Genomic DNA, 24,552 nt, shown 5'->3' with positions numbered 1-24,552 from the left:
AATAATTTAAAACAGTGAACCATAGAAGCGAGAGCTTTTTACTTTTTTCGAAGAGCTGGCCCAAGGCAGGTTCCTCCCTCAGAATTTTCTTGAAAATAGACTTCTTGTCGGTCCGCTTGACGGAGGCGCAAAGAAGTTCTTTCACCTGGATGCTTGTGCGAGAACGGAAGATCCTGCGAAGTACTCGGTATAACTTCTGGTCATTGGCTCTGACGCGTGAATCCTCGTATGGGTCCGAGTGCGCGGGACGGACAAAATCTGTCGAGCCCCCAATGCTCTGGAAAAGCATGTAACCTGGATGGTCCATCTTCGTATGGTTTGCAAGGTACTGATCAGGACGAAGAACTCGGCTGAACTAACGCAGCTCTCTGCCAACTTGTGATACCTACTGAAGCATCCCCTCTCCTTCCCCCCTTCACCTCGCACATCAAGTTCATTTGACGTTATGTGATTGGCTCATGCAGTGCGCATGCGTCTAAGACAGGAAGTCACACAGCGTTCCCAAAAGTGGCAGAATAGAAAGCGGTAAACTTGAATAGTTTAAAAATTGTTGTAATTAAATTTATAGCACAGTGTGGCTAAAATCCGCTGTTAAGTGACGCCTATCTGTGACTAAAGTAGTCCTTTTTTGCACCGTGTTTATCACACTCGCTACGCTCGTGGGCTAACCTCACGGTGCAAATAAGGACTACTTTAGTCACGAATTGGCGAGACTTGCGGATTTTAGCAGTCTGTGGTATAAAATTTTATACGATACTCTTGACTTAAATGGTTCAGTTTTACACGGCACTTAGCGCCCTCGCTACGCTCGCGTACTAACTACGCCGTGTAAAAAAGAACCATTTAAGTCACACGTATCCTAATATACTATTTGAATATCGGGCAACTAATTAGTTACTAAAAGAATATTAGTTACTGTAAAAAAATAATTTTTTAACTTTAATAACAGTTATAAACATTCATTGAACATTTTACGTACTTTTACCCGAATCGCATTATTGAAATCGTAAAAATTTTAATATCGGCATTACAGGCAGTTGAAAACAGTTGAATAATAAACTATATGAAAAGTATGAATTATGTAGACATCATTAGAATGTTTAAACAACAGTATAAATGATGTAGACATTATTAGAATATTTAAACAACAGTATAAATGTAATAAAACGATAAAGCCCCTTTTACACTATGTACTGGAATTGTAAAATATTTTAATTACGCATCAACCTATGAACTATAAGGGGTTTTTGCGGTCGCTGATTACAAATCTGATATCAGATTTACAAAATAATTTGTTCAAACAATCAAAAAGTAAAATGCACAAACCGAACAACCCCGTGCTATCCGAGCTTAATAATTTCTTTAAAAAGACTCATTGGCACATCGGAGGAAGGCGAGCAAGGCGAAGATAAAATCAAAAACTAAAATGCACAAAACCAACTACCCCGTGCTCTCCGAGCTCGATAATTAAATTAAAAAAACTCCTCGGCACATCGGAGGAAGGCGAGTGAAGCGAGGATAAAATCTACAACCAAAGCGCTTAAACCGAACTACACCACGTTCCCCGAGCTCGATAATTGAATTAAAAAAACTCCTCGGCACATCGGAGGAAGGCGATCTAAGAGAGTAATAATGTACTTAAAAACCTTTTGGCACATCGGAGGAAGACGAGCAAGTGCGAAAATTATCAAAAACATAAACTCTCAAACCCACCTACCCCATGCACTGATGTGTTTCCGTACTCGGCACAGCGGAGGAAGGCGAACAATTGCGAGAATTATTGTAAGCAAGCATGTATACAATACGTTGTAGTTGTACAATAATTTGTACATATACAAGCTATTACAATCGACATGAGCCGAGCATTTCCTATAAAATTCTCTTGGCGCGTGGATTAAATATGAATGGATGCTTTAAATGAGTACTCTCAAATAATAGAATTTTGAACAGTCTGTTTACATAACTTGTACCGTGCAGTTAGCGCCCGAGCGTAGCGAGGGCAATAATCATGGTGCAATAATGGACTATTTATGCCACGGATAGGCGTGACATAGATGCGGATTTATGTCACCCAGTGCTATCAAATAAAAAATGCAAGAGTAAAATGACTGCGAAGCTGTAACATTGCTGTAAACCTCGCTCGCCTTCCTCCGCTATGCCGAGTACGGAAACTCGCAGTGCGAAGGGTATAGGTAGATTTTAGGTTTTTACATCTAATCATCTCTTTCGCTCGCCTTTCTCTACTGTGCCGAGGAGTTTTTTAATAGTACATTACGCAACTAGTGCGAGGGGAACACGATTTACGCAGGCGTGGTAGTTCAGCGCCCTCGCTTCGCTAAACTACCACGAGTGCGTAAGTGGTGTTTCCCTCGCACGAGTTGCGTATACTATTTTTCATAACAAGTGTCGCGGAGCTCGACATTATACACAATTAGTATATTATACAAATTAAATTTATTTCATAATGCGAAATAGGCCACGCTCCTGTGAAAGCTTATTCATACAAAAAGTTCGTTAAATCACACATTGTCGCTATATACGAGTGTAATTATACTAAACTAAAATATTTTTGCAAATTTAAAAATGAATTATTTTGAATAGAAAATTATTACATCTTTTATCAAAAAATATTAAACTAAAACACAAATATAGTGTATCGTACATTGTAGTTAATTATGATGATTATGTCCATTAATTGTAACATTAGAATTATTAAAATGAAAAGAAATATTTTTGTCGATGCTTTCAATAGTAAATGATTGTTCGCTTTTTTCATCACTGATTTGTCTACGTTTTTTCAACGGTGAACTACATGTAGCTTGCTGTGTTTCGGTTAATAGATAAAATTCATCCTCAGCGTGTGGTTCATTATCATCATATCGACCTTCTGAATCAAATCTGTGTTTACTTTTCGGTTAGGTACCAATAGGTTATAAACAAGACGTCTTGCACTAATGATACACAATTTCGCAATCATACATATGTAAAACAAATGACAGCGACAGGATAGGTTTCCTCACGCACGCTTCAAATGTTGCCGCGCACGCTGTGAGAGAGCGTGCCTAAGTCGATGACTTTAGCGCCAAAACAAATGACTCTAAAGTCGGGCTCCGCGCACCCTGTTATGAAAATAAATTATTGAGCTTGGGGGGAGCGTGGTATAGCTGGGTTTAAGCATTTTGATTGTAGATTTTATTCTCGCTTCACTCGCCTTTCTTCGATGTGCCGAGGTGAAAATTCTATATGCATGTTATTTTATTATGATGTTATGAATCTACTGAACATCATCAGTATAAAGTATGTTACACTGAAACCAATTTTGTATAAGATGTTCAAAAAAATATGAATAAATTGATTATTTATAATTTAATACAATTTATATTTTGATTTATACGACCATAATCAGTGTAAATACCTCAAGCGGAGAAAATTCAAACACTTATGCATCATATGATAAAAGCTTCTAATTTAGCAACTAAAATTAGGAATGTTAACATGCAAGTTCGGCCCAGAGGGCGCCTTGGTTCCCAGCCCCAAACCCGTGTTAAATGTATATCTATATATATGCTCACGGACACGCTCTTATATGTGTGTGTATGTGTGTGTGTATCACGTGACCTAACTCATACGTTTGGGGCTGGGAACCAAGACGCCCTCTGGGCCGAGCTTCCATGTTAAAATTCCTTATTACAAGAAAGTTAACACTTATACCCGATGATCCTTAGCGTGTATAGGTATATTACTTAGCGTCGGTTGCTTACCAACCGTCACTATGACACGTTCACTCGGTAAAACTGGTCCCGCTGTTTCCTACATACCTCCTGCTACGTCTAATACGCATTTTGATTTAAATTTAATATATTTATTATTCCGTTTAATAGAAATTGTTCAATCAATTATGCAAAATGTTTTGTTGTACTCATCCAATTATAAAACTAGAAGTATTCACATGTTAAACGCTGAATCAAGGTATATAAATAATTCGTTCATACCAACTTTTGTAAGACCATATACATAGAAAATAAACCCTCTTTTGAAAATTCAACCTAATGAGTATACGTATTTTTCTAATCGTTGAACATAAAACTCAGTTAACGCAAATTCACAACCCTATATAGAATACCGCACACGCACTATATTCACCTATACCAACAAGCTCGTGTAGCATCGGCAAAGAGGATCGAATCGACACCTTTTTGTCTTTGCCTGAGCGCGCCCGAGCCTCTAATGAGGGGAAAACGAAAAGGCCGCCACGCGACTACCGCAGCGCGCATATTCTACCCCGATTCTCTCCTGTCCAACCGTATGCACACACACACACACACACTCGGTGTATACATATATCACCCTCGGCATGCGGCTCGTGCTTGCGCTACTGCGAACACGTATCCGCACACACGCGCGCACGCGGGAGGCAAAGGCCGCTCAGTCGCGCGCGGAAGCTTTATTAAGCTTATTAACGTAGGTACAACGCGAAAGGACCGTATTTCGAGAGAGCGGCTCCGGCTCTCTCGCTCTCGCGTTCGGCCTATAGTTTCGGCTTTACTCCATTTAAGGACGAAAGAGTATGCGAAACCCGGCGCGTGTCGTGCTCTCTCTCTCTCTCTCTCTCTCTCTCTCTCTCTCGCTCTCTGCGCTGTCGACGTTGGCGGTATATGATACAAAAGCGACGGGAGGATACCCTAGGATTTTGCATACATGTGTGTGTGTGTGTGTGATGCATTATAGTTGTGGAGGAAGAGATTCTGGGCTAAAGGGGAATTATGGCTTGAGCTAATGTCGTTGCTGGAAAATAAACGTTAAATATGAGATTAGTTTATATAGCGCGTCTCTCTCGCCCAACGCTTTGTGCGGATTTTCGGAGAAAATTCGTGGAGGCATAATATGTATAAACACTGCGAGACTGATTTTTGTTGTATTTTTTTTTGTATTTCAGGTGAATTTACAAAAGTTTTATACGCTGCATTAAAAGTTTATTGTCTGGAAACTTTTAGCATAATTAATGGTAATGTTTAAAAAAGTACATGAATATTTAATCCTGCACAATAGCGCACATCGTGCAGAAAACAAGAGTTTCAAAAACTACTTGAAAAAAAAAATCTGCAAAAAACTCCATCCAACCATCGCTTCAATTTAATTTCCAACTCTCTCGTAAAAATGACATTCGAAAGAAAAAAAATCAAGTCTCGCGCCAGCGACAAAGCAAATCGTCCGTGCAGCGCATCAGGTTTAAAAATGTACCAAACTCACCGCGAAACTACGTAGTCCTTTCGAGAAAGCTATATAACTATACACGTGCGCGTAGTCTTCTTTGATATTGTCCGCTTTAGTTACGGCTCGGCGAAAATCGTCAGCGACGTTTCTTAGCCGGTGTTCTGGAAGTTTCTCTTCGCGCTTATCGCGTGTTTGCGAGAGACGAAACCACAAAAAGCTTCTATTAGCTGCACGCGGGCCGGATTTGAATTGGAAAGAACGGAAAAAGGAGAGACGTCTGTACCTCGCGGGGGACAGTATCGTAATATATATATAGTTTCGTTGTGCGTTATAATGCGAATTCGTATATTAAAACTTGTCGGGTCTCGTGAACTCGATATTACTGCGTTTATAAGAATGTCTTTTCAGTTGGAAAGATAGAAGAGTATGTATATAAAGTAATAAGATTAGTAAATATGAGAAAAACATGTTTTTCAAAAGTTATATATTCACGATGATGGTGATATTATATCTGACTGCAAATAATTTAACGGAAACGTTATAACCATATAAGCTCTAAAAGTGATTAACAGATTAGTATCTTAGTAGTGTCATAGTATATAATTCTGACTAGCACAACTCAACATTTCCCGCGAAGACTAGCACAACTCGCGCATTTCGAAACTTTTTAAAACTTTAATGTTTGTCTGACTTTGTCCAAGGTTTTCATGAACTTAACTAACCCAATAAAAACGTAAAATACTCACATTTCAAGTAATATAAGTCGCGAGTTGTGCTAGTCTTCGCGGGAAATACGTGAGTTGTGCTACTCTTGGCGGCAAATCGTGAGTTGTGCTAGTTTTCGTTTGAAAATTTGAACTGTACTAGTCTTCGTACTTATCGACGATATTATATAGCCACAAAATAAAACATTTTTTAACTGGCTCGCTTTTCTAGTTTCCCTCACAGCTGCGACTTTCCAGGTCTCTACGGAGTCTCTGGCTACCGCCGATAGGTGGCGTAAAGAAATTTTGTTCCCTCTTCAGAATCTGTGCACCGAGCCTAGATATAGCGATCTACAACCTGTGCGAAAACTGCCTTTTACGGTCTGATTCTATGTAACTGCAACTGAATCTATGTTATTATACAGTACATTGATGTATTGTATAGTTATCTATAATACTACTTTTTGTAGAATTAAAATATATTTATCTGTACCTATTATAAAAATACTTCAATCCAATTAGAGTCAGAAAGGAGTTTAATCTATACAAACCCAAGGAAAACCCAAATTCCATCCCTAGCACACACATCGTAAATTTCTCACAACGCGCAGAACTCGCGGGTCTCGGAGACGATTCGAAAAGAGCATACAATAGCCTGGCATACGTGTTATTACGGGCGCAAAGGATTTGAAAGCGTATAAGCCGGCGGGCCGAGAAGGAAGCCGGGAATAAGTAAGGAAGGAAGGAAAGGTCATCTAATCGCTCGGCAGAGCGAGCAGGACCTCTGTAGTCCTGATTTAGGGGAAGGGATGCATTAATTGCGAGGGTCAGCGCCTCGTATGCCTTTATTTATGGCTTATTAGCGCGGCTTTAGCCGTGTAGCCGAAAGGCTGATTAAGGACGGCTCTTGGACTATCAGGGAAAAGGCGTACGCGAGAGGTACCAAGTGATATTCTGGACGGTGTAGGAGTATGAGCTTGAAGGTGTGCGCAAGGGGCAGAGGTACTAGGTGTATGTGTAATATGTTGAAGCTAGGTTCGAGATAAATTTGTATGGGGTTTGTGTTGTAATTTAAAATGTTTAATCAAACAGATCGTTGGTTGAGATAAACTTTCGAAATCGTCTGTTACTTGGGAAGAGCGACTAATTAGATAATTCGCAGATAATTAGATTTTATAGGAATTCGCTTTAATAAAATAATTAAACACCTCAACGATAAAACTTCTTAAAAAAAAAAATGTACCCGCCTCTAGACAATAGATCACCCAACAGCGATTATACGTCAAACGAAGAAAGATACAAGACGTCGCGGTATGCGATGAAAAATTGCGCTTCGCGATACGCGCGCCGCTGCCGCCGTCGCTACACTCTTCTGGGCCCGACGGGTTAATTACATTCTTGTGCCGGATCGCCAAGTACGAGTGAAACCGCATCTGCTGTGCCTCTCGATTCGCCGCTTTAGTAGACCACAGTGGCAATAAACGGTAGCATTTTGCGGGACCCCGAGGCGCTGCTGCTTCTACTGCTGCTGCAGCTCAGCGTCAGCCTGGTTTCGCAGCTCTCATCGTCGGATGTGTACATGCGTATGCGTATTATGCGCGCGAGAGTGTGTTATACGCAGCCGGAAGCGATCAAGGAAGAGCCCTTCGTGCGGCCGCTACCTTCGACCGCTTTATCGTTCGGTGGGTGAGTTTGGCTTGCGTTTGATGTGTGTATTTTTTGGGTTTTTTATTAGCTGCGGAAAAGACAGTATAATGTTATGAAGAAAGTGTTATTTGGGTGCGTTTTGTATAGGTGTTGGGAACGTAGTTGGTTTATTACAATGAATTATGATTCTTAATCTATAGAGCTTTTGCTTTTCTTCTATATTATTCACTGTAATCCAAAAACTTGAATATAGTACATGAAAGTAATTTGCTTGTAAGAAGGAAGTTCTTGCGCTACGAACACTCGAACTTTTAATTCTACTAGGAATGAAGGCGCGCTTCGCGCGCTCTTGATTTTATCTCTGTCTAATAACACTGGTAGAAAATCTATTATAAGTGTTGGGCGGCACACTAACGTCTGCTAATATTTTATAAGCATGTAACATGTTACTAAATCCCTTAAAACTATTTTTTAATAAATATATTAATAATGCTCAATGTCGTCATCATTGGTTTGAATAGTGAATTTGAAGAAAAGTTCAGTATAAGAGTCAGTGGGTTTGTCTATCATTACAATGCCATTTATTTGCATTATAAAAAAGCTATACAACTGAAATTTTACACAGATACTTACTATGATACTACCTAGAAAACATGTAACCTACATGATTATGATTTAACTGTTTTCATTCATATTTTCACATCGAGGCCCACGTGAATTTTTTAATTTAGCGTATCAAATTATGCTTATAGACAGTTACACAGAAATTACCATCTCTAGCACATTGTATTTCTGGTTTCCAGTGTATTTTTACATAAACAAAGTGATAAGTATTTTAGCTTTTTTGTCAAGGCATTAATTAGAATTTTGACTTTTAACAGTTGTGAGAGATTTTGAGACCGATACCTGTTTCACCATTTTTGCATTTTTTTTTTATTCGAAAACTAACAGGTCTAGAGAGCTCATATTTTGGATATAGATTTCTTTTGTGATGTGAGAAACAGAGGTATCGGTCTCAAAATCTCTCACAACTGATAAAAGTCAATATTCTAATTACCTAAAACCTTGACGAAAAAGCCAAAACATTTATCACTTTTTCCTTGTAAAAATATGCTAGAAACCAGAAATACAATGTGCTAGAGATAGTAGTTTCTGCGTAACTGACAGATAGTAAAATTTGACCTGCTCAATTAAAAAATTCGCATGAGCCTGGATGTGAAAATATGAACGAAAACAGTTAAATCAGAATCATCTAGGTTACATATTTCTAGGTAACATGTCTAGTAGCATTTTTACAATTCAAAGAGTATTGTATAATGATAGACTTAAACGTACTGACTCGGATACTGAACTATTCTGTAAGACTGGGAGACATAAACAATTGTCCTCCAATTTGATTAAACAGTATAGATATAAAAGGAAAAATCATTCATTTAAGGGGACGTCACCGCATCAAATTAAAAAAAATTGATTTTTTGTGTAAAAGTACCTTAAATTGTTTAAATACTTAATTAAACAATTATATTAAATCGGGCATACTGTAAAAATTATCAAACAAAGTTTATAAATACTGTATGTCAGGTAAAAATTTTAATTTGAAAAAGTTGTCTATAATTTGATAAAAAAATTTGTTTAAATATTTAGAAAATGACAAAAATTATGCTTAACTTGTAGACAACTATTTCAAATAAAAATTGTTTTTAAATTCCCACATTCATTCCATAAACATATGTGTCTAAACTTAAGTAAGATAACTGTAAAAACTTAAGTAAGTCTGCGGTAGCTGAAATAATGAAAATTGTGATTTTTGGCCTTCGAAGACCTATTGTACCTGACATATGGTATTTATAAACTTTGTTTGATAATTTTTACAATATGCCTGAGTTAATATAATTGTTAAATTGATTATTTAAACTAAGGTACTTTTACACAAAAAATCAATATCTCATTTTTCTTTTAATTTAAGGTAGTGAGGTTCTCTTAACATTGAAAAATCTTCCCATCACCCTCAAACTAGCCCCTTCACCCACTTCTCAAGCCTCTCCTCAACCCTATCCCTACACAGAACATATTATCGTCAACTCCAAACGACGATCGCACATCAGATTCGCACAAGTATACATACGAAATTCTCATTCTCACTGGCATAAAGAAGGAAGTCGCGGCAGTTCTATACAACACACCTCCGTAGTGGGGGTGGGCCGGCCTCTCGGTCACCCCCCTCCGCGCTCAGCGAGAGACTCCACCTCCGTGACGTTGGCGGACACTTGTTACGCCTCGGTGATGCTATGTATATACTACTGCTGTTCGCCTTGGCAGAAGACGCTCTGTGTACATATATATATATATATATATATATATATATATATATACACACACACACACATACTGCACGTATATAGTGTACACAATCACCTCGCGCCTTTCCCTGGTGTGCGTGACGCGTGCGCGACAACGGCGGCGACGTTGGGGGCGGGTGGGTGGCTGGTCGGAACAGCGGGGTGGGCTTGCGGGGATTGGACGGGGGTATTGGTGTGAATGTTGTTGATGTAAGTAGTGGAAGGTGATTGAGAGCATGGATGAGAGGATTTTTTATGGAGGGTGAAGGTCGAGGTTTGATCGGAAGTGAGTTTTTGGACGGATTTGGGGGTTATTGTCTAGAGAGATTTTAAGGGTCTTAGAGTTTTAAGACAACTCGCATCTAATACTTAGATTACCTATATATAAGTGCATAAAAGAGTATTTGATGCATTCTCATATTTATTTCTCTGAGCTTTATTTAGATACCGAAAATTGTGATATTGAAACTGTCAACGATAGAACTCATTTCTTTTGTTTTTGTTTGATGGCTAACCCCGAAAAGTCATTCAAATAAGTATTTTCAATAAAATTGTGAAAACTCGTATTATTATATTTTTAAAATATATCTCTCATTTTTAAAGCAATTTCTAAGAAATAAGTCAGACGCAATAAAGGGTATGTATGATTCACTTTTATAATTTAAAAAATCACCAGGATAACAAATATTTGCTAACAAAAATATTATTCAAAGAAAATATGAAACCATTGTATCGCAATGATTGTTAGAACAATATAGGTATCAGATATTTGAACATTAAATCATTTCATCTGATAATATCGCATGGTGCGACTAACATTCGCAAAATGACTCACGCAAATTTTTTAACTCCCTACCGTATCACTTTCCTATAAATGGTCACTGCTAATTATCGCCTTCTGCCAATTTATGAAGCTTATAAACTCGAATAGAACTTTCCTCCAAAGATAATACTCTCCTCTATCACCGACAACACAATTGTATTATACACTCCAAACGATTTTCATTCAACACTCAAAATCTCTCTTCAAAATGCCTTTGTACATCATAAATTTGCTCAAAGAACTTCGCGCGTATCATCTCGAAAAATTCCATTATCATCTAACGATAATTATAACATAGCAAAACGCGCATATTCACCAATTTAAGTTCGTTCGCTCTTTCTCTATCATTTCCCAGGCTCCCTCGTCGGTATGACCTCTATCGCTCCCTCGAAACTAGGCCAAAACTGATGAATGAAAACGAGACTCTCACGCCAGATTAATCCCTGAATTATCTCGAACCAAAGGTCCTCGCACTCTTCTCTCTCTCTCTCTCTCTCTCTCTCTCTCTCTCTCTCTCTCTCTCACTCTCTCTCTTGGTTCGAAATCGCAATTTTCTGTTTTTTCCGCTTTCCGTAGACACGCTTCCGAGCGAGTCTAGTCCTCTCTCAGACACATCCACACGCACAAAACTCATAGCGCGAGCGAGCCGAGAGAGCGCGAGAATGCGATATCGGTGCCGAAAAAAAAATGAGCGAGAGATTGGCCCGGCTCGTTCCGTGGGAAAGTAGGCGATAAGCTGGCCCGGTGTGTTGTTATTTCGGCTTTAGGCGACACTTCCTATTATTATTGCCCGAAAAATCGCGCGTCAAGACACAGGCCGCGACACGCGCGTCCCAGTGTTATATGCTATGCGATAAATGCACGAGTTTAAATTAATTGCCCCTTGACCCATTTAAACAGGTTGGCACTCGATTTTATACGCGTATACGTGCCTGTGTGTACGTGTATTCGAGGCGAGTCATCGCGGGCTGCTGTTTATCTCGTGTGAAATTTCTGGGAGAGTTAGTGATAGCTAACGCTTACTTTGCGCGATTCTCCCTGTATCGGATGACAGGATATTACGAGAGAGAAGAGAGGAGTCGGTCTTTCGAGAGGCGTTTGACGTTCTCGTTAGATGAAGAAGAAGAAGGAGAAATATATTGATGCAAGCAGTCTAATAGTATGAGCGGCCCATAATCGTATGTATAGCATGCCCGAGAAGGCTGTTTTAGCATAGATATGGCTGAGCTCTATATCTACACTCTGCGCACAGATTTTGATAAGGGATAATGTGTCTCTTGTGGAGGTGCTTTTGCGCCACCTGTTGTCGAAAGTCAAAGACTGCAGAGCCAAAAACAAGTTAAAGCACTAATACTATGGCTACTATGATACATGTGTTTATTTTATTTTTTTTTTCAAATTCTCATTCAATAATTGCTATTTGTAAAATATATAATTTAACACTTAATTTAACAGCAGAATAATTTCTCGAGATAGACCACATACGTCATTGAAGCTATACGTAACAAAAAAAAAAAAAAATGTATAAAACGATCGACTGATTCACCTAAAACGACCTTAGCCTTACGCTTTACTTTTTTTTTGATTGATAAAGAATGACTAGATACCGAGTATTGTACAGTATCCATCGAATTATGAGCAAGAGCTTCATGCGTTCCTAAAATCTCAGACGGAATCATCTCGCAAGTGAATTTCCCCCAGTGACTCATCGACTTCCTTTCTTAAAAATGCTAAATTATTCATCGAGTACATAGTCGCATCGGAGTATGCGTGCTATACAACGATTTTGACAAATAGTACATCTGAGCGAGGTGCATGAAAATGACAGGTTTTCCAATGACGCTTGTGTGCATACGGAGATTATTAATAATAGACTCGCGGATGCGAGTAGCAGCGTCGCTTGAGTGAATAATCACACGTTGCAAGATTAAAAATAGCCTATCATCTCGTAAGTGAACTTTTATAAATAGGCTTTTGTGAATTTTAATTATTCATACAGTTTTCAAATAATTTTTTTGTCATTTGTAACAAAATTTCAAAACACTCCAAAAACATAATTATAGAGTTGCAAACTATAAACTATATTATTAATTCACTCGAAATCACCTACATCAAAAAAAAGTCCGAAGGTCTCATTAGAATTCAACCACACGATTTAAAAATACATCAACGAAAACATCCGCGTGTCCTTTTTATTTACAATGCGTCAACGCGCGCGCATATCTTTCCACTACACCCTCCGTTCCATCCCTCGAAATTTCACTGACTTCCCAAAAAGTAAAAAAAAAAACGCGAGAGCAAAAAAAAAGGGATCATTGCACCTGTAACAGAAGCTATATACGCGCGAAAATCGCGTACACGAAAGGGTCAACGTTCTGTTTAAATTCAGCCGCACGTTTCGAAAACACGTGCGCGCGGCGCATCAGCAGCAGCAGCCGCGAGTAGAAACAGACAGAGTGGCAAGACAAAAGAGGAGGAAGGAAAAAAAGCGACAAAGGAGCGAGGGAGAGAAAAATGGTGAGGTGTACACGCGAAAGCTGGCGAGCGCATGAGACTTTCGGCATCCAGTGGGTGCTGTGGACAGATGGAGGAGTGAAAAGAAGTCAGGCTGAGAAGAGAAGTCGGAGATAAGATCAAGGCTGTGTTGGCTGGACGAGTGTCATTGAATTGCGATTACCCAAAATTTTTCAACAAATCGCAGCAAAAGCTCCTTTCTAACGCGTATGCGATCTCCCGCTTGGAGCGCGCGCGCACGCGGCACGCGAGTCTCGTATACACCGTGTGCATATAGCGCCGAGTAGAGAGGGACAGCGCACAAAAGAGCGCTCGCTCCGTGCTGTGGAATAAGCGCGGGAGGGAGAGCCGCTCGAGGAGAGCGTGGCGGCGAGTCTACGGCATTACGTCGCGAGCCGCCGAGCGCGACTGACGCGTTTCCCTTCGCGCCGTAGCGGCCGTTTACGTGCATCATCTACGTACATGACACACGCGCGCCGAGCGCGCTCTCATGTCAGCCACGCGGGTGTGCGATACATTCGATTGTCGATCGATTATTCGAGCTCCGATATAATCGATAGTCGCGAGTGTCTCGACGTGATGGTCTGCGAGAAAAGGACAGTGAGTGACAAGTGTCGTCGTCGGCTGTGAGGGACCGATCTCGGACCGTTGTGTGCTGTAATCTGTGTGCGTAGATCGATACTTTATAGCCCTTGATCGAAGTCAGTGAACAGTATACTGCAGGGTTGTGCGCGCGAAGATGAGACAGCGGCGGAGAAGCTAGTCGACGAGATCGGCGCGGATGCAGCCGCCGATCCAAGCGCGGGAAATTCAAAGCTCCAAAATCCGAAAGCTCGACAAAGCACGCGTACTTCAAAATTTCTCCCCCGGAAGTCCGAAGGAAAATCGAATAACCATTACACGCTCCACGACGTACGGCTCAGTGCATCGGGGCAGCTGCGCAGCGTCGGCGGCCGATGGGATTATGCATCTCCCGGTGGGCTCGGTGAGCTGCAGCGGCGAAAGCTTCGGCAGCCTGAGCCAACAGCATCATCACCATCAGCACCACCAGCAGCACCACCAGCACCACCAGCAACACCACCAGTTACAGCAGGAGCAGGACAACGGTAATTTGGTGGCGCTGCAGCCGGCCCAGTATCAGCAGCAGATACAGGAACAGCACCAGCAGCAACAGCAGCAGGTAGAGGGACAGCGACAGGAGGAGGCTGCGGAACCGGGACCGACCGGCGCCGCCGGAGAAATGAGCGAAGCTGCGGCCGTCGGCGAGCTCTGGTGGACCGAGAGGCTCGTCGGCGAGGCACAGGCCGAGCATCCTGGTGAACTCGTTAGGACAGGTTGGTGGATATTTGAGCGTTGCTGGTTATTGTCTGTGATGAATCGTGGTGTGTTTCTTGATTATAAATATTACGACGTTGCTTGCGAGTGGGGAGACCGAAGAGTATGTTTTGATAAGAGGAGTAACGTTTGTAGATTCAAGATTCGCACGATCCCTACAACGGAGTCACACGTCAGAATTTCTTCTCTCATCGACTCTCGACCGATGACGAATGCGAGAATTTTTCATTTCTTGAGCAACGTATCTTACGTTGGAAATACCCGTAGGAGATTCAGTACAGTTTGCAGGATTTCCGATGAAAACCTGTCGCCGATATGTGGGTCGCTATTAACTCGCGCGTTATAATAGCCTTTCGCAATTCATTTACGTAGTTTACGGACTCAACACACGGCGTAATTGAATCAATCGCAGGATTGATCAATTATGACCATGATCTGCGCTCTCTGCGCGCGTGCTTGATATGATGGCAAATTACATGTTGTGTGTACTGATCCGATTATGGATTTAGGAGATACGGATAATGAGCGTCGGCAGTAGTTAGAGCAAGAGGTAGGAAGATTGATCAGACGTGTATTGAGATGTGTGAAGTTTTGGAATGGGATTGTTTTAGAGGAGAAGGGAAGACGCCTTTGGAATAGACTTGAAGGAAATTGCGTATGAGAATTGCAAATTTGAAAAAAATCGGTTTGTTCGTTGTTTCGATAGTTATCGCATAAGAAATATTGACTTAACTCGCAAAAAATTGTAGAATGTTACGTAAAATAATGCAATATTCTCTCCGCTTGCAGTGATGATCCTAACCTCTTAGCTCGATTATGCCGTCGGTTGGCGCAGGAAAAAGGTCAATAATTCTGTTGTTTCGTTACTACGTCAGAAGTAGTATTAATAAGAAGAATAGCTCAACAGTTTATTTCGTATAAATATTTTGAGCAAATCCTAGAAACGCTATTGAAAATTTCATAGTTCACACCAATTAATTGCTTGATTTTTCTTACAATCAGCAATTTCTCTCGAAAAATAAAACACCAGCAGAAAACATCGATACATCCAAAACAATTTTCCCGCAATAACGACTTCCTCGCAATTAGCTTATAAAGCCCAAGTATCCGATAAATCAGCGAATTTAACAGCTGCGCCATAGACCTGTCAAACTGGGCATTCCTGTGGTCCGCGTCTGCGCGCGAGGGAAAGATGTACACTTTTTCTCCTATACCTCATACACTATACCATACCTCTACACACTGCTTCACATCGCTTCAAGTTGTGCCTTCCAATTGATGAAAATTCCGTTAAAAAAGTGCTCCACACGGATAAATTTTCTCCTCTCGCGAACCGCGAAAAAAAGAAGAAGAAGAAGACCCCAGGGTTCCCTCTCGCGACCCTCCCACACTTTGACCCTGCCAATTAGCCCTCGGCTACCTAATAAGTAGCCACGCACACGTCGCCAGACATAATGAGAGTCGCCCCCCTCCGAGCTCCCTCGGTTATAATGACTTAGCGAAGAATATCCGAGAAACTGGTCCCGCGCGAGCTCGACCCACCTGCGCACACACACACACACACACACACACACAGGATCAGGATTTTTCTCTCCTCTGCAGCGATTCTCTACGCTCTGGAGAGCTTCGACGAATTTCCTGTAGAGACGACTATTTCGTCCTCTCGACACTACTTATAAGTAGTATACTTCTTTTTTCTTCTTCTTCCTTGGCCGTTTTCTCGGGAAGTCTCGGAGACGCTTCGCTCGTAAATTGCGAAGGTGTGCGTGTGTGTATGTCGGTGACAGATTCCTCAAGGACGAAGCTGTTCGCGTCTAGCCTACATACATCTATCTCTGCAATAAGGATGTAGTGCAAGTAACAATGAATTCTTCACGCTTCGATTCGACAGGTTCCCCGTACTTCCTCTGCAGTCAGCTGCCGACGCACTGGCGATCGAACAAGACGCTGCCGGCGGCGTTCAAGGTCGTGGCGCTGGGAGAGATCGGCGACGGTACCCTCGTCACCGTGAGGGCGGGTAACGACGAGAACTGCTGCGCCGAGCTGAGAAACTCCACGGCGCTGATGAAGAACCAAGTGGCCAAGTTCAACGACCTCAGGTTCGTCGGCAGGAGCGGAAGGGGTGAGTTGCTGAGCGAAAACGTTATTCATTTGATCTTCGATCTACTTCCGCGCGTGTGTACTCGGATGACTTTTAAGTGATTACCAGACAGAGAGAGGATTGTCCATTTGCCGGTGACAGGTAGATGCAGGCGTATCGCGACGAATAGACGCGTCAACGCTATAGGACAGACAGAAGGGGACAGAGAGAGAGAGAGAGAGAGAGAGAGAGAGAGAGAGAGAGAGAGAGAGAGAGAGAGAGAGAAAGTCGGGTTGTTGATGACGATGACGATGATTACTATGTATAACCGTGATTTCGGAGGGTATGTAGAGACACACGTACACATGGGGAGAGACACCGCACACGTGTGTGTATCTGGCGATTGAACCGAGATTTCGCGACTATCCGAAACATCAAGCGCTGTATACACTCGATGAATCCTATCCGAGAGAGGGAAAGAGAGATGATTTTGCTCGCCTGTGGGGCCATTGCATTTTTGTCGGAAGTCCCTTTTACTTTCGTTCGCCCCCGCTCGCCTGGTTATACGTGTATCCACGGTGTGGTCGCCAGTTGCGGTATTTTCTTTTGGGATTGATTGAAATGCAATTTTGCATGATTCCTTGTTGGCTTTTTTAGCTTTTTGGGAGGGAGAGCGGATTAGGGGCGACGTGTCGGGTGGAGCTTTTTTTGGGATACGGTTGGTGACTATTTATTCAGAAAAAATGGTTTAGGAATTAAAACATCCTAATACCATCAGACTCGAGATTTTCCGAGCTTGCACACCACTACAGCCAATATGAACCCAAAAAGACGTATCCTCCGGTCGAACCAACAAATGGCACCACGATCACTCGTCCCAGCCTCCAGCATCACTTCTCTCAATCCCTCTCGCATCATCCTCATGGTTTTGGCATGCTGCAGCAGAGGCAACGCCGTCGGTGGTCGACACGCGCCTCTACCCGCTCGCATATACCTACACATCTATATACGTATAAAATAAGCTCGGCAGAACAGCGACGGCGGCGCGTCGGCGGCCCAGAGTCATTACTCGACGTCCGCCGCCGCCGCCGCCGCCATGCGCTCAGCTGCCCGAAACAATTGTCCGTTAATCAGAAATCATCACGGTATACGTCCGGACAACACGAGCGAGAGAGGGACTCGTGGAAACTTCTGATGCATCCCCCTCATTCCCCCTGTACTTGGTAATACCCGAGCTTTGCTGATGTGCTCTCGGCTGTGCTCTCGCTGTACCTTGATTTTCTCTGTTTCAATTCGGAGCTTTTAATCTTTCGAATTTCCCCTTCCACGAACACGGCAAGATATCGAGCTTTTGTTAACGGAGGCGAAGGCTCCGATAAAATTCACCTCTAAAGCGCACTGCACCATTTCACTCGACCCAGTCGATCTCCAAATCAATCTCTACACTCTGTCCACAGCAAAAGACTCGATACAGGCGAAAGCAAACGATTCACCTGATGTATATGTATACACATACACGTATATAACCAGAGACTCTCTCTCTCTCTCTCTCTCTCTCTCTCGCGCGCGCGCGCGCGCGCAAAATAATGGACCGTCATGGAAATCCAATTTGAGCGGCATGACAGTTGTTTAGCGTCCGGTTTCGCGCAGTCTGCCCTTCGTCGCATCATCGCGTGCGATACACGTATATATAGAGAGAGACGATGGTAGTAGTGGTGCACTGCAGCGATGGGTTATGGATTGACAGGCAGAACAGAGAGCGAGCGACGAGCTCGTTGCGAATGGCATCATCTATCTTTCAGGCGGTTCCGTCATTTCGGCCTGCATTACGCGGGACCTTTTCCAGATGCAAAACGAGTGTGTGTGTGCGCGCGAGCAGTGCGCTGCGGCAGTATAGTGTGTTATCCGCGCGCTTCCTACCATTTCCTATACACACACCTCGATTTCGCGTGTAAGAGGGCGTGTGAATATTCGAAATTTATACCAATCCTCTATACCGGCATCCCAAAGCGTTTCTATTGATTTTCTATGATGATATAGCGGGGCTTTCACTCTCGATCGGGACTATTTGTTTTATTTTGAGAATCGTCAAGACAAAAATGATCGATCTATTCAAATCACGTTGAATGACTCGACCTAACATTTTCTTCAAATAATTTTTTTTTCTCGTCAAATCCCAAAAGCCGGACTGTTTATTCAAGCACGTCAGAGCGCCAAACGCATATTCGAAACAAAATCCCTCCACATACCGATAAAACGCCACGCGACTCTTGCCGAGAGCAAATCCTGACAAGCCTCTTCCGTAAATTACACAGCGCCATTGACACATCTCTCAATCCGGGGTTCGCGTCATTTTTTTTTTCGGCCGCAACGCAAGCTCTCCGCATCAGAGCGAGAGGCGGCACGCGCGCGCACGATCCGATGCGCCGAATAATCCGTAATTCCCAATTTCGCCGATTGACCGAATCGCCCGTGGCGTGGACGTAATACGACCGCGGATGCGCCCTCGCTACTGTCAGCGATCAGAGAGAGAGAGAAACGCTGAGGATAGTTCGTTGTCGGTGTAGAGAGAGAGAAAGGTCGTTTATTAATTTGATTGCTTTTGCGATTTCTCGAACACCAGCGCCATATGTGGAAAGCTGATGGTTTGGATTTTCTCTGCTAGTTTATTCTTGTTTTTTTTTTTCGAATTTTTCTTTGGAACATAATTGACAGAAAATTAATTCGCGGAAACGCGTATAAGATCGTTGCGAAATTTCGTCAGTTACGTCAACGCGCTGTCTTTGCGTAATTCAATCAGCGGATATCCGCGGTCGATATAGGAGGAAGAGGAGAAAACGCGGCGCACGCAACCCCCATATTGTGTTCTTTAAACCGCCCCGTGCATATACGTGTATAGGTATAATAACGAGCATCGTTGTATTCGCGTTATATTGACTACTTCGACGTAGACACGCGAAGGCGAAGCTTGAAGAGAGAGAGAAAAAAGTTGAAAAATGTATGAACACGCGGAGGAGGTTAAGGTCAGGCTCGTTCGTGCGTTGTACGCGTATATTGCGTCGTGTCATATGCGAAGTTCTCGTATAGTGCGTCGAGCGCAGCTGAATAATTAACGACGAAACGTATACATCGTAGAGTTTACATTTTACAATAGTTTGAAGTAAAATCGCTGCACTCCAACATCGAAAAAAAAATTCATAATTCATCAGTACATCCTCGAAATCCAGAAACACGTTATCGCAATCTCTCCGCTCGATTTCCGCCCGGCTTGTAACCCTTTCCCTCTCTCTCTCTCTCTCTCTCTCTATCTCTCTCGTGTACCATCTATATATATACATGCGCTCTTGGCCAGCTCGACTCTCGACTGTATACCACCCCATCTTCGATATCGCGTCGATCACACACATAGATATAGGGGTTCACGCGCGTTTGTTTTCTTCCTTTTTTCGCGCGCTATATCGTTCTCCCCCGGCGCGCGTAACGCGCGAGGGCTGTTTTGCACTTTGGCGTTCGCGCGCGCGGACGCTTCATTAATTCAGCCCTTGTTTTGCGGAATAGAGAGAGTGTGCCTGCGTCGAGTGCGTGCACGGGACTCTCTTTTTGGCTTCGTTTGCGGTGGGCGAGCTTTTTAAGGCGCTGGTTTTATCGGCGATTGGGGAGCTTTTAGAATTTATTGGTTATCCTTTTGATTGATTGATTTGAAATTGTTCTCTATCGTTCTTTCATAGCTTTTTTTACTGTTCCGTTAAAAGCGTTCCAAGACTCCTATAGACAAGCAGACACCCACGTCATCTTCAACTGCAAGCTCTAGCATCACCAGACGCCTACGACGACGACGCATCAACGATGCACCGCCGCGAGCCGTTACAGTCACTTCCCTGCCAGAGACTTCTGTATAGGTGATCCGTACGCGCACACGTGCAAACGTGCATCAGAGCAGATCATGTGGCCCCGATTTTACGTATACACACAGCGTAGCGAGTCGCTGTGTCCTGTGTGTCCCTGTCTCTGCAGATGACCGTTCCCATCATCGAGTATTAACCGCAGCTCCGCCGCTCGCTCTCGTCTCTCGCTTCTGTGCAGCTATATAGCCCTGGCATTATTAGCCCTCCACTGTCGCCGCCGTTGCTGCTCTGCCGCGCTGCCGCGCTGCTGTGTACCCCACCCACACCGAGTGTTGCTAGCACTCTTACCGGCTATGCCGCGATACGCCACCCTCTTATGCGTGTGTATTGCCGAAATTCTGTAGGCCTGTGTGTGTGTGTGCGTGGGTGAGTTAACCCACACCCCACCCCTCGCACTTATGTGAACTGTGTGCGGTGTGTTGCGCGTTTCGTTTTGTATGAGCTTTTGATATTTTTGCAGGAGCTTTTCCGTGGGCGATGAGGAGTTACCGATATTTTAAGAGACGGTGCCGTCTGTTAGAGAATATAGAGTAATTTTATTGTTTTTCTTTTTTTTTTTGTAAATTATGAAACTGTACACCGGAGCTATAGTTGAGTCTTCGTCTATAAAATATGTAACATTTTTCGAATTTTTCTCACCCACGAACGAAGGTGTTGAAGTGTCCAAAGCAAGGTGTGCATACGCGTGTGCCGCATTGAACCAGTGCTATAGCTTCCCCGCGCATATTCTGAAGCCGAAGCTGCTAGAGCGCCATTAACAAGGGAGCGTTAAGCTTCGGGAATCTCGGGGTGAGCGAATGGCTAATGAACTGTCTAGTGTACCAAACCGGACTGCCTTTTAAGGACCTACGAACTACACTACAGCTCCTCGATTAAATTAACGCTATTCACTCTCAGCTTTTCCTCATTAAAAATGTATCACGCGTAAAAAATAAAAAGCTCCTCCTTCAAAGTCCCTCGTTTAATGAGCTCACATACACTTCATTAATACTCGGCCAAATCCATTTTTGTCGCTCTGTTATCATACGTACGTCCCTTTCGAAGAACAGAGCGTCGGAGAGAAACGGCAGTCGCAGATTTTCCGGAGGGATTTTCCGAAATGAGATTCCGAGGCGCTTAACCGATGCTCCGCCGCGTGCTAAGCTGTTTAGCGTTCAAAGCTCTTGGATCTCTCTGGGCTGTATAGGCGTGTACACGGACTCGGGGGGGGGGATTTTGGTTTTGTAAACTCGCGACGCTCGGCGATGCTACATGTGACATGCGAGGGTAATTAAAGCGAGAGTCGACGGAAATTGTTGCTTTGCGCAGCTGTGTTTTTATGGTTGATGAGTGAGAAGCGTTGCTGACTGAATTTTTGTTATTGTTTTGATGGTGAAAATTTTGAAAATCAGAAATTTATACCGATTAAACTTTTATTATTTAAATTTAAACTTGTCTAATGTTAAAAAAAATAATTCTGTAAAAATTCATTTAAGATCTTCTCGCTAAAATCAAACAGATACAGATATACCTATTCGCAAAAACGAGCACCGCGCAGCCTGTCAAGCGAGAGAAAATTTAGTCGAAAACAGAGATAGAGCTTGCGCGAGCGGGGAAATCATCAGCCACCAGGAGATAAATCAAAAAAGAGTCTCCCCTAGCGCTCCGGATTGTTGTTGGCCCAATCGTCCTGTCATCACCGAAATGAGAACGATGACAAGGACGCGATACGCGCGTGTGTTCACTTCGCTCTTGCGGCTTTCGCATTTCCCTCTCATCCCTTCGAATTGACAGTCGCTGATTTTTGCTTCACTTTCCGCTTTCGCTGCCGCTCGTGTCGTCTGCTACAATATTGTTACCTCTTTAAAAAAAAAAATCCTGTCGATTATCCAGGTGTCTTGGTAAAATCCATTTTTCCACTTTATACACAGCCAACAACTCAAATCCCTAAACACCCAATTCCGCAAACCCGTCCATTACGACCCCGCAAATCTCCAGCAAACAATTCCCGCGAACCCTCACCTCTTAATCTCGCCATACCAGCGCAGGAGCTTCTCGTTCATTCATAGCTCGCTCGCATCCGAATCCGCCGCACAATTGTCACAGCAGCAGCGCGACGTCCACCAGGGAATAAGCTTCACTCCCATAAGCTTCGCCCATAGAGAGACAGAAGCAAACATAACGCTGCAGTCAGTTGCAACGCGCATCTCGCGGGTGTTTGATACCGGTTATCATGTTGACAGACACACACAGCGGGGCGGTATATATATATACACAGTTTGCAACCCTCCGAAACGAAGAGGGCGAGAGAGTAGAGGGAGGCGCAGGCGACAGACAATTACAAATCGTCGACGTTTACGCCATCCGGATGAAACGATATAGGCGCGAGCGCATTTCCGCGAGATAAACGAGCCGGTCTTACTCGCGATTGCGAATGGATCGCCGCCGATGCGCTTTGTGGATGGATTGTTCTCGAGACTGATGGCTGTGGCGCTGCTCTGTTTTTTTTTTACGTATAACGTATGAATTCGCGATCAGGAGTCGGTGGGGAAAAAATCAAAGTCCGCGAGGGAGAGAGAGAGAGAGAGAGAGAGAGAGAGAGAGGGGGAGAGAGAGAGAGAGAAGTAATCGCTCGGAGAGAGGAGGAGAGAAAGGGAGAGATAATGAATAGCATAAAACCGTCTCGCCTAAATGCTCGGCCTGTCGTTTACGGCAGTTAATAAATTTAGCGGTCCGAGGGATCTCCCTCTTCCTCCGTATATACCTATATATAAGTGTCTCCTAGTTTGAAATACATAGTTTTCGCTGGCGTATAAACAGTGCACGGAATCGTCGTAAAAATCTCACCTCTCATCGAATCCATCTCCTCGCGCGGGCGCATGTCGAAGCCCGAAACCGCACACAGCAGTAAAGCGAAAAGTCAAAGTCACACGTCCATTGTGATCGTCGAGCTCGGACAGCCTTAAAACTAGCAACAACTCACCACAACGGTCCATTGTGAAGTCGGCCTAAAGTCGTCCGGTCATCATCATCGCATCGGCTGGCGCGAAAGTCTTTAAAAGACTCGCGCTCTTTCGCTTATGGGAATATTACCGAATGCATATTAGCGAGTAAGAGAGCGACGGACCGTTTAAGAGCCGCGCCGCGCGTAGTCAATCTCTCCGGCGGACGTTTATGGAGAGGGAATTAATATACCCGGACACCTTCGCCTCCCAGAGGTGATATACGCCTCGCGCGAGCCCGCGCTCCACCCTTTTTCTATCCTCGCCGCTCGCGAGCGGCCCTTTTATTTTGTCTCTCTCTCTATATACGTATGCCATGCGTGCGGCTTCGAAGAGTTTTGACGGTAGGAAATTAAATGTTATATGGGAGCTTATAGGTGTGCGCTGCGCGTTTTTATTTGCGATTGTTATATATTACCGAGAGCCGAGACTTTTACGCGCGGAAAATTGGATTACGTGATTTGTATTGAATATTATATTCTTTCAGGCAAAAGCTTCAGTATAACGATAACGGTCTCGACGACGCCACCCCAGGTCGCGACGTACACCAGGGCTATCAAGGTCACCGTCGACGGGCCCCGAGAGCCGCGCTCCAAAACGAGTAAGTAACTAAATTTTATGTTTTGTTTTGTTTTTCGTTTGAAATTGATTTTAAGCTATTGATCGATCAAAAATCGTCGAGACAGTAGTAGTAAAAGCGCTTACACTGCCGATTTCACCGAGAGCGATGCATTCTGATAACTGCACGAGGACTTGTTTGTCTCGATGACGCTTATCTTTCTTCGTGTGAAATTTGATAATAAAGGAAGAAGACCAGCAAGAGAAAAAATTTTAACGATTCCATATCAAACGTTTACCGATCCGCGCAAAACCTCAAACACCTGCGCGTATAATAACACCCATCGGAGCGGCCTACTCAAACAAACCGATACATCCATACACACACACACACACGCACACACATCCCAACGCGATAACCCGTTAATATAAAGACCGCCGCGCGCACGTTC

At 43.3% G+C, this 24,552-nt stretch overlaps 1 protein-coding gene across 1 annotated transcript in view; it reads left to right on the top strand.

Annotated features, from left to right (window-relative positions):
- The first annotated feature begins 13,615 nt into the window (after positions 1-13,615).
- The window catches only part of LOC100119683 (runt-related transcription factor 1), a 36,465-nt gene continuing 25,528 nt past the window's right edge, over positions 13,616-24,552 (top strand). Inside the window, exons 1-3 of the mRNA XM_031931108.2 lie at positions 13,616-14,575; positions 16,468-16,698; positions 24,030-24,143. Of these exons, the coding sequence (XP_031786968.1) occupies positions 14,023-14,575; positions 16,468-16,698; positions 24,030-24,143 (898 nt within the window). The 5' untranslated portion in view covers positions 13,616-14,022. The remainder of the gene's footprint in view (positions 14,576-16,467; positions 16,699-24,029; positions 24,144-24,552) is intronic.

The sequence above is a fragment of the Nasonia vitripennis genome, chromosome 5 (assembly GCF_009193385.2).
Source record: "Nasonia vitripennis strain AsymCx chromosome 5, Nvit_psr_1.1, whole genome shotgun sequence".
Lineage (NCBI taxonomy): Eukaryota > Metazoa > Arthropoda > Insecta > Hymenoptera > Pteromalidae > Nasonia > Nasonia vitripennis.
The sequence above is the reverse complement of the archived record's forward strand: the minus strand, read 5'-3'. Positions and strand labels throughout refer to the sequence as shown.